This window comes from Zeugodacus cucurbitae, chromosome 5, assembly GCF_028554725.1.
Source record: "Zeugodacus cucurbitae isolate PBARC_wt_2022May chromosome 5, idZeuCucr1.2, whole genome shotgun sequence".
NCBI classification, from domain to species: Eukaryota; Metazoa; Arthropoda; class Insecta; order Diptera; family Tephritidae; genus Zeugodacus; species Zeugodacus cucurbitae.
Genome location: NC_071670.1, coordinates 18,857,441 through 18,869,413, shown reverse-complemented (window position 1 = coordinate 18,869,413; position 11,973 = coordinate 18,857,441). Strand labels below are relative to the sequence as shown.

The following is an 11,973-nucleotide window of genomic DNA, read 5'->3' as shown; positions in this document are numbered from 1 at the left end:
CGGAACAGTCTACAGGCTCTCGAGAGAATCAAAATATCTCGATGGCTAGGAATCCGGGAGAACTCTGTAACGACGTTGCATGGATTTTGCGATGCAAGTACCAAAGCTTACGCGGCAGTTATTTACTTGAGAAATACCAGTCCTGACGGAGAATCCAATACAGCACTAGTCGCGGCGAAAACGAGAGTTGCCCCACTGAAAGAAATGACGATCCCTCGTCTAGAGCTTTCTGCAGCCCAGCTATTGGTTACAACCATGAATAACATACGTCGTGCTTTGCAGTTAGAAGACACTGCTTACACGTTATGGAGCGACTCCACGATTGTCCTCCATTGGATTCGACGACAACCGTCTTCATTGAAACAGTATGTAGCGAATCGCATAGCTTCCATACAAGCAAAATCGGATGTGAGCGCGTGGCGCCACATTCGATCAGAATACAACCCAGCCGACTGCGCGAGCCGCGGAATCACACCGGTCGCCATCGGAGAGAACGAACTTTGGTGGAAGGGACCACCCCTCATCCACGCATTTGGTGATTAATCATCACCACCCTTACCAAATCTCACAACTGAGCAACAACAAATTTTAACCGGAGAGAGCCGGCCGTTAAAGGTACACCTTGGCGCTGGCATTGGAACAGGTTTGCTATTGACATCCTTTAGAGCCGAGCGAATACCTTTGGTAGCAAGATTTAGCCGATTGAGTGCATTATTGAACACAACTGCACGAATTCGTCGTTTTATTCCGTCACTGAGGAGTCAACGTTCAAATGAAGTAATTACTGCTGAAGAGAAAGAGTGGGCATTGATCGTCCATATTCGTCAAAGTCAAGGTAATATGTATCTATCTGAAATCAGAGCACTCAAGTCTCATTCTAGCATCGACTCCTCGAGCAAACTGCTTCCATTGAACCCAATCTTGGATGAAGAAGGTATACTCCGAGTAGGAGGTCGGTTGACAAATTCCGAACTACCATATGAACAAAAACATCCCATCATTCTTGCAAATACCTGTTCTTTAGCCAAACTTCTCGTAGCAGATGCTCACAAATGCTGTCTTCATGGTGGGATACAGGAGATGTTGCAGTACTTACGCATGAGATTTTGGATTCTGCATGCACGTCAGATGGTCAAGTCATATCTTCATCAGTGTGTCGTATGTCGTCGACACACACGAGTAACACAGCAGCAACAGATGTCATCACTTCCTAGATCACGGGTTACGGTAACTCCACCATTTACCCATACCGGGTTGGACTATTGTGGTCTTTTAAACGTCCGTCACGGAGGAAAGCGATCCACCACTATTTCTAAAACATACGGTGCGATTTTTATTTGTATGGCTACGAAGGCCGTACATATTGAACTTGCTGAAAATTTATCAACGCAAGCATTCATCGATGTGTTTGACCGCTTCATAAGCCGACGAGGTATATGTTCAGTACTTTATAGCGACAACGGAACTCAATTTGTAGGTGCTAATAGAGTTATGAAACAAGACCTAGAAGATTGGAGAAATTTATATGCAACCCAGCATATAGCATCTTCCGGCACACAATGGAAATTCATAACACCAGCCGCTCCCCATCATGGAGGCCTTTGGGAAGCAGCTGTACGTTCCGCAAAGAAGCATCTCTATCGCACAATTGGTCGTCAAATTTTACGCTTCAATCAACTGAGTACTTTACTCGTCAGGATTGAAGCCTGTTTAAACTCCCGGCCACTAGTTCCCCTTCACGACGATCCAAGTGGTAGCTTCGCACTCACACCTGGCGACTTTCTCATTGGTCGACCGATCAATTCCAGACCAGAGCCGCCTGTTGCAGATATTCCAGAAAATCGTATTTTGTATTCACAACAATTGCAGAAAATGTTCGAGCACTTTTGGAAGCGTTGGAACCGAGAATATTTATCTAGCCTACAAGCTCGTCGGAAATGGGAACGACGACGTGAGAATCTACAGCAGGGAGATATCGTTTTAATTCAAAATGAGAATTTACCCCCCACCCATTGGCGCATAGGACGCATAACAGAAGTTCACCCAGGAGATGACGGATTGGTACGAATAGTATCTGTCGAATACAACAGTGACAAGCGTACACCTGAAGGACTTTTTCTAAAACACCACTGCCAACGACCAGTGCAGAAGATTTGTCGCCTTATCGATCCAAATCCACAAGTTCTGAACCCTGACGGTTCAGCCGGGGAGGAATGTTAAATATTAGAACTAAGTTTAATTAATCTAGGTTTTACTGTGCGCAATCTGGCATCACTATTATCAGATGATCTGTTTATGCTTTGGCATGTCACACCATTCTACCGTTGCTTGGGTCATGCCATTACGCCGTTTACAAGAACAACCTTATTACTTATGTTTATTCTCTTACACCTCATTTTTCTATATAAGCATAGCTTAAGCATAAATCATCCTTCTTGATTGTTCATTATTCAACTGCATATTCAGGTGATCGCATGGTACTTAGAGCGTACCTAATAAATTTGTGAATTATTTAAATCGTGTTTCATTTGAGTGTTTAGTGCAATCCTAAACAATATAAAATCATTTGAAAAATTGTAATTTGTTGTTTTGAAAGCAATCTTTCTGCCGACGATGTATGAATATGTAAAAGAAATGAATACATTAGTCACTAACAGCGTTGCCATTTTGATACAATTGTATCTTTTTTGATACTTTTTCTTCTAAATTTTGTGATTTGATACTTTTTTGTTCACAAACGGCCTATTTTGATACTTCTCTGCTGATAAAATTTAATTTTTTGAAACTATGAGAATGTTAAACTAAAAACAAACCTATTGTATCTGGATAGTATTAAAAAGTTGTGGGAATGTAGGCCAATTAAAAAACCCAGAAAAATATAAACTGGACAGAGAAATTTTTTTAATTTGCTTCAAAGTAATGAGTTTGCCTTATAACTCTGTGGCTGCTGAACTGGATTTTTTTAGATTTAAGGGGAATTGTGAGTCGAAAATGGACTTCTTTTGAAAATTAGTTCTGAACTGAAAAGTCACCAATAAGGTTTCTATTATTTTTTTAGAGTTTATTGTTAATTATAATACAGGAAAACTAAAAACTCATTTATTATGACTTTCAGTTTTCGTTCCATGAGCAAACTGTTGTGAAATAAATTTAAATTAAAAAAAATTATGCTATTTGCAAAAAAATACTTGAGTGCCTTAACTAAAATGTCTATATTTTTAATAAAAACAACCAGAAAAAACTTGTCCGAATTAGATACACAACTTTACTTATTATTTGTTTTTCAAATTAAAATTTTCAAAACAGTGCATCGGTTTTTAAAGATTGGAGCAACAATCCCTATATCTGTCGCTTCAAGTGAACGCTCGTTTTCCTCACTTCGCACTTTAAAACATATTTAAGAAATAAAACTGGAGAAACACGCCTGAACGGAATGGCTCTCTTGAATATCCATAGAGATATAGACGTGACGGAGGAAGAGATTTTAAATGTTATGGCCCAAAATAAAAGAAGATTAGACTTCAATTTGTAAATTAAATAATGAAACCCCCCCCCCCCCACATTTTTTTTCCTGCGTTCGCCACTGGCTAATATAATCCCACATATTACTATTCTGTACAATAGAATCTTTGTGAACACTTTTGAACGGTTGTACCGCTTTGTTAAAAGAGCATTTAGCATTAAGTATTAAAAACTAAGAGTTCTAGCTCTTTTTGACATCAAGATTGGTTGAGATTTTGTAGATGATAAAGATAAGATGACGTAGGTCAAATTTCTTACCGATTGTCTACATGTTTAAAAGTAAATTACATATTGTAAATAACTTAACTTATTACAGTTAATCGGGCGTTGTATGTCTGTATGCATACGAGTATGTAATGATATTATTTGCCCTTTTCTGTCTCACATTCTCAGTTTTCACTTCTTCTTGGAAATTCCCAATCAGCTGTTTTAGTGATATGGGAAATTTTAAGTGCCAATGCGCCTGATTTTTAATTAAGTATAACATTAAGAAATTAAATAAACAAATAAAATAAATGTATGTTTGTAAGTGCATGTTTATAAATTATTTTAAGCGATAATAGATTGGGACGGCGTGTGGCTTTTTCGTTGCGTTTCGAGTATAAAGATTTCTTATTTCTATACGGCTGTGAATATTTTATACCTACATACATATTTAGAGTAAATAATACATATATATTTATACTAGCAAATGATATTCCGCCTCCCAATCGCCAATGGGGAAAATACATAGAACCGATTAAAACCGACCTAACCTATACGACAGCAGAATTTATAATGGGCAAAGATGACTGCTATGTTGTTGTATACGCTTTATATTTACTAACACTGCTATTTGTCACGAATTTCAGACTGTTGCACATATCTACTACATACATACATACATACATACATATAAGGAAAATAAATACCCGTATAGTACTATAAGTGTTTATATAGACTGAAAGCTTGTGTTGTTATTGTTATTGGGCAGTGGTATAGTCATATAACCGCATATCAGTGAGTATATAAAGCCAATGAAACTGACTTATTTTACTTCAAATCGTTCAGTATGAAGTTCTTCGCTGCACTGTTGCTGTTGGTGTGTTTGGTTGTTGCGAGTCAAGCGCAAGGAGGTGGCGGAGGCGGCGGCCCATATGGTGGAGGTGGTGGTGGACCATATGGTGGCGGCGGTGGTCCCTATGGTGGTGGCGGTGGAGGGCCTTATGGTGGTGGCGGCGGTGGACCTTATGGTGGAGGTGGTGGACCTTATGGTGGAGGCGGTGGTGGTCCATTTGGTGGAGGTGGTGGCGGTGGCTACAAACGTTAAACACTTGGACAATTGGAAAACATTTATATTTTTGACTTATGAAATAAAAAATATCAAAAAATCACGATAAAAAGATTATAAATTTTTGGATATAAGAAATTAGTAGCTGATGTATTTTCAATCATAATCTTAATCTAATACCACGCTGCTTTAGTGCAGTAGTAATGAGCGATATTGCTATTTTTAAATCACTGTGGTTTCAGTGATTGCTATTTTATATCACTGTGATTTTATATTGCTATTGCGATCGCAACAAACGAATTTATGAGAATTTGTACTCCACATTTTTTTTTAATTTTTTCCATTTTCATAATAATTAAATTTAACAAAAATATTTTTGATAATAATAATAGATTGCTACTGAAATGTGATTGCTACTTTTCGAACTGTTATTGCTATAGTGATAGAATTAGAATTACTGAACTTATATACATATGTATGTACTGTGATCGAACAAAAGCACTGAACTTCTCTAAAGCTACTGTGATCAAATTCAAATTATTGAACTGCCATTGCGATTGTAATTTTTACTATTTTCAAAAATTGATCGCAGTTGCTATATGCGATTTTTCAATCACAGTGGAAAAATCACCGATAATGGATGTGATTAAACAACTGTAAAATTGTGTCATATACCACTTCTTGAGCAGTGGTTTACTTTATACGATTCCATCAGAATGTTTGAAAGATCTACTTAACCCATGTCGTCGCAGCGAGCCTAGAAATCTCTAAAACCTTTTTTTCTGTGCGCTCCATCGTCTGCAATTTCCAATTGCTTCAACTCCCATATAAGACGATAAGCAACGAACCTATATACATTAATTAAATTGTGATTGATTTCACATTTATTGTCATAAGACCCACTTCCACGTTTTTTCAATTTAGAAGGCATTCCTTAGCTTTTCAAATCTATTTCTTGATAAAAAGTTTGGAATATTGCAAGATCCAGGTCTGCGGATCACACCATTTTTAATAGCGGAAATTTTAGTACACCGAGATAAAACAGAATTCTAATATAGCGCCTTATATCCTCGTGGGTGCATTTGAGTTTAATACCGAACATTTGAAGGCAAAACAAATTGCATTGATTCATGATAAAGTCAATTTCTTTATTATCAAAAAATTTGGTGAAATGTCTACTAGAGATTTTAGAATTGTCACCCTCATATCCACTGTCTTCATCACTCGAAACATTCTAATGAAACTGCAAAATATTATTTATTTTACTTTAAGATATATCTTTCTGTTTAGGACGCATAACTAAAACAAAATTTTTACTTCACTTAATACACAAACAACTAAGAACAAACATACTTTCCAACAAATATTATTCAATATTTTACGAATAAAAATGCATACTCATTTTGCTGTTAAATTAGATTTTCCTTTCTTAAAAGCAAGACGTTTGTTAATTCTTGGCCAAAAACAATACTGTAACGATGCTTCAGCTTCCATGACTTCGTGTGACTTGTTCATGATTTTAAAATTAAGGAGACCTTAAAGCACAGTACATACAGTAGAAAACCTTTTACGTGGGGAATTCTCAGTGGTAAGATAGCCTCTATCTTGGTAAAACGCCGTGCAGTATATATTGATTAATAAAATTTAGTCAGACTTCAATCATAAAATAGCGAATATTATATATGTATAAAATTGTCTTATACAAAGCGAAATTATTTATTTATGCTATATTTCACTTATAGAAGATTCTAACATCAATGTGTGCCATATTATATGCAAAAAATGTATTTAATGTATATGAGATATTTTATGAGTCTTCTTCTTCTTGACTGACGTAGAAACCGCTTACGCGGTTATAGCCGAGTCCACAATAGCGCGCCACGCATCTCTCCTTTTGGTAGTTTGGCGCCAGTTGGTAATACCAAGTGAAGCCACGTCCTTCTCCACCTGGTCCTTCCATCGGAGTGGAGGTCTCCCTCTTCCTCGGCTTCCACCAGCGGGTACTGCATCGAAAACTTTCAGAAATCACACGAGAGTGAGTCACCTTGTCTGAAACCTCGTCTGGTATCGAACGGCTCGGAGAGGTCCTTCCCGATCCTGACGGAGCTTTTGGTGTTGCTCAACGTCAGCTTACACAGCCGTATTAGTTTTACGGGGATACCAAATTCAGGCATCGCGGAATAAAGGCAGCTCCTTTTCGTGCTGTCGAAAGCAGCTTTAAAGTAGACAAATAGATGGCGTGTACCGATTCTCTTTTCACGGGTCTTCTCCAAGATTTGGCGCACGGTGAATATCTGGTCAGTTGTTGATTTTCCAGGTCTAAAGCCACACTGATAAGGTCCAATCAGTTTGTTGACGGTGGGCTTTAGTCTTTCACACAGTACGATCGATAGAACCTTATAAGCGATGTTAAGGAGGCTTATCCCACGATAGTTGGCGCAGATTGTGGGGTCTCCCTTTTTGTGGATTGGGCAGAGTACACTGAGATTCCAATCGTCGGCATGCTTTCTTCCGACCATATTCCGCAAAGAGGCTGATGCATGCACCTTATCAGCTCTTCGCCGCCGTATTTGAATAGCTCGGCCGGTAATCCGCCGTATTGTTCTTCAAGCGAGTAATTACTATTCGAATTTCTTCACTGTCGGGCAATGGAACATCTGCTCCATCGTCGTCGATTGGGGAATCGGGTTCGCCATCTCCTGTTGTTGTACTTTCACTGCCATTCAGCAGGCTGGAGAAGTGTTCCCTCCACAAACTCAGTATACTCTAGTCATCAATAACTAGATCACCTCTGGGGGTCCTACAGGAGTGTGCTCCGGTCTTGAAACCTTCAGTTAGTCGTCGGATCTTTTCGTAAAATTTTCGAGCATTACGCCTGTCGGCCAGCTTGTCAAGCTCTTCGTACTCACGCATTTCGGCCTCTTTCTTTTTTTTGTCTGCAAATGCGTCTCGCTTCCCTCTTCAGATCTCGGTATCTTTCCCATCCCGCTCGTGTTGCGGTCGATCACAACTTTGCGAGGTAGGCAGTCTGTTTTCTCTCCACTGCGAAACGACAATTCTCATCATACCAGCTGTTTTTTTTTTACTTTTCCGAAAGCCAATGGTTTCGGTTGCAGCTGTACGTAAGGAGGTTATTCGTTTTTATGTGGTGGGTCCCAAACCCTACGCACAACCGCATAAGCGTGATTCGCCTTCTCACTTTAGCTCGCTTCCAGACGGATGCCTGTTGGCTACCCAGATACATGGTCTAAGACCGGAAGTCGTGAGCTGCTTGATTCACATGCAAACGAATCGTTCCTGGCCACTCCTAAGTGAATGCCAGTCAGAAACTTTCCTCATGTCAATATAGCAGAATAAAGTTCATAAGTTGTAATGAAATCCAATTTTTTTTTTTTTAAATCAGAAGTTCATACATTTTTACATACATACATATGTATATGCGGTTGTTTAAACAAGCTAACATGAATTGCTTATTGGAAATACACAAAAACTTTATGAGCTTGAAACGAGCTGTGTTCGACTCCTTATTAAACAAAATATGTCATGATCATATTAAATAAGTATTTCAAACCATCGAGTCCAAGGCAACAAGAATTTAATGAATATAAAAAAAATATGCAAATTAATTTCTCTGAAGGAAATCGCTTTCAATTATATAAATTTCCCTACAATGGTTAATGGATTGCTGACTTAGAAATAGTTGATTTAGAAATAGTTGAATCGCATTATACACTTTTACATAAAATATTACTAACTTATCAATAAATAACATTTAATACCACCATAAAATGGAATAAATATGCGAAATAATTTAAAATAATCCTAATAAAAATGAAAAAAAAAAAAATTTTGTTTGATATTTATTTAAGGACTTTAAAATTTGTGTGAAGATTACACCCTAATTACCACAATTGTAGCTGAAAAGCGAAGCACACAACCCAAGTACGCCTCGGTAGTGTGTAAAATTATGAAAAATAGTGTAAACAAACCAAAGGTTTCTACTGTATATACTGATCCTTAAAGTATGAAAGAGCTAAAGAAAGACACAATTATGATTCAGTTGGAAATTGTCTTCTCTTGCAGAATACGATTCTTTTAGAAAATAAACGATACTTGCTTTTATTCCACAAATTATAACTTCAATTTTCATTATGGAAATGTTATCTCGCACTGCGGAGAAAATCAAACGAGTTTGATTTGTAACCATTGATTGCTTTTGTTTCAGAAACGAACATGTTGCTGATGCGGAAGCTATTTGAAGCCTAATTTATCCCAATTTGTCATCGTTTCCATTGATTTGTGGCGCGGTGAAAATCAAGGTTGCGAGGCACCCAGTTCGAACAAAGTACGTTTCTTTTTGTTTTATTGAAATATGGAGTGGGATCTTCCCCCGTTCATTACTTCATAATATTACTTTGCATTGTTTATTAATCCATTAGCGAAATTTATGCATTTTTCTTGATTGCTGAATATTTAAATATTTATTACATTTATTTGCAAACGAAATAAGCTTTTAACTACATTACTATACACATATATATGTGAATGTACAGTTAAGAGCATTGATATATTAGTGTAGTGCTTTAATATTTGAAACCCTCGTTATATTTATCAATCTGCGGGATATATATTTCTTTTAAGCCCTCCCCCCATTATGTATAGTTTAAGGCCCTTGGCCTGGAGGAATGTTTTATGGACTGAAGATACATTTTTTTGTAAAGGGTTAAAAGACGTATGAAGTACACCAACTATATGATGAAAAAAAACTGTGAAGCGTGAAGGATTTAGTATAGTTTAGTGGAACTATGTGGGACACAACAGTGTAGGACTAATATGTTGGATAATATTTATGTGAATATCAACGATAAAGGAAATTTTACTCAAATGGTTCCTTGAAATAGTTTAATAAATTGAGGCGTACAAATAAGATTCCGGTTTCGGGACCATGAAATTGAAATTATAGGGTGATTAGCTCAAGTCAGTTATCTGCGTTCATAAGATAGCTTATGGACAGATGTCAAGAAACAGTCAATAATTTGTTAAACAATATAATATTACTTTTAAACTTGAAAAATGTATGTTACATAAGTAAGTTCCCATTTCATTGCTCGCAACTGTACATATTTCCAGATAAAAGTGTAAAACTTTCTTATAAAATGTTGTTCATTCGACCGTTTTTACAGGCCCAACCTATTAAAGAGCTCTGTAGATATGCAAATGAAATCAGTTTAATTTATAATGATTGTTCTCATCATATTTTATGGCTAGAAACTGCGCTTAAATAATATAATTATATTATTTATTGTGCTGTAATTGCACAAATAATTTCGAAATCTACATACCTAACTGATTTGTTTGCTTCTAAAATTACTTTATATTTATTAGATTACTTAGCAATACTGTTAGTTCACGAGAGAGAAACGATATTAAAAATTGGCACGTTTTATCTCACATTTTCTCATAGAAGAAGAAGAGCGTGGCCCATCAAATCTTATGGATATCCAATAAAAAAATCAGTAAGATGAGATTTGCTCATATGGTCATGTCGCTCTGAGAGCCTGAACGTAAATCAGTTTTTAGTTTTACAAATATTGAAACTGACCTAACATATACGAGAACAAAATTTACAATGGGTAGAGATGACTGTTATTGTTGTTGTATACACTTTATATTTATTTGCACTAATCTTTGTCACGAATTTCAGACAGATGTACTCACATACATACGTATAAGGAAAATACATATAGTACTCGAAGTGATTATTTAGACTGAAAGCTTTTGTTGTTATTATTGTTAATGGGTAGTGACTTCATAGAACCGCATATCGCCTTGAGTATAAAAAGCCAATGAAACTGGCTTATTTTACTTCAAACCGTTCAGTATGAAGTTCTTCGCTGCACTGTTGCTGTGGGTGTGTTTGGTTGTTGCGTGTCAAGCGCAAGGAGGAGGCGGTGGCGGTGGCCGATTCGGTGGTGGAGGTGGTGGACCATATGGTGGCGGCGGTGGCCCCTATGGTGGTGGCGGTGGAGGACCTTATGGTGGTGGTGGACGTCGTGGCGGTGGTGGTGGTGGCCGATTTGGTGGAGGTGGAGGTGGTCGTTTTGGTGGAGGTGGCGGCGGTGGCTACTAACGTTAAATACACAGGAAACAAAAACACATTTATACCTTTGTTTTATTAAATAAAAAAACTCTCAAAAAAATGGCAAATTATTACAGTGTACGAGTACAAGATACTGACACAAGAAAACAAAGAGCCTTTATAATATGGTGTGATCCTCCGAAAAAAGTAATAAACCTACTTGAATACTTTTGACATGAAGTAGCTTCTTCTAAAATCCTTTAGCCGTGTTGAGTTGGACCGTATCTTGTAGTGAACGCCCTCAATATTACATTGAAAATTAAAATGTAAATCTATAAATAGGTGGGAAGACTCTGACAAACACATTTTAGAGGCGTATCCGCCATTTCTATTATGTAATTAAATGGACTAAATATAAACTATTTTACAGCTAGTATGAACCAGAACCCAATAGTCAGCTGACTGGGTTTTCCATACTATCAACTGGTATTTTGTGTGTCGATGTCCTACGAATGGACAATTTATATTTGGATTTTATTAAGGACCTCCATATTTTATGATGCTCACAAAGCTTTAATTTCTTCCTGAACTAATTATCCATAAACAATTTGTAAAACTTTGATTTTTTTAACCGTATATTGGAGTAAGTAACAAATGACCAAATTTCAGAGTTGGCTTTATCTTGGCTTTGGTGACGATATTGATCACCTTCTTCACAGCCAGTCTTGTTCTTTTGCAAAGTTTGATTTTGATTTATGTTACGCAGCATGATGACAACTCACACTACTTTTAATTGCAAGTGAGTGGGGATAGTCCAGCAATTTAAAATAGACTGTGGGATAATTGAATACGTCATCCTGGTTTGTAGTTGTGTCAACTCTCCTTTATCGAAATTCTAAATTGTCGCATTAAGATCAAAGAGATCCTTGTTTTTTTACCACCAATATAGGTCATTCAATCAGCCATTTATGTTTATTAATTATGGTTTCATGTCAGGACAAACACGATGAATAAGCTCCTCTTTCGCGGCCATGAAGTGACAGAAACCCGTTTAAAATGTTATTAATCCATCGAGGTGTCAACTGCGTCGCTACCATTTTCA

General features: G+C 37.1%; 1 protein-coding gene across 1 annotated transcript; it reads left to right on the top strand.

Moving 5' to 3' along the window:
- The first annotated feature begins 4,573 nt into the window (after positions 1-4,573).
- On the top strand, positions 4,574-4,831 carry LOC105215154 (uncharacterized). Its single transcript, XM_029042234.2, has one exon. It carries the CDS (start codon positions 4,574-4,576, stop codon positions 4,829-4,831), a length of 258 nt encoding a protein of 85 aa, XP_028898067.2.
- The last annotated feature ends 7,142 nt before the right edge of the window (positions 4,832-11,973 follow it).

Coding starts and splice junctions, on each gene's coding strand:
- LOC105215154 (XM_029042234.2), top strand. CDS start 4,574: ATGAAGTTCTTCGCTGCACTGTTGCTGTTGGTGTGTTTGGTTGTTGCG.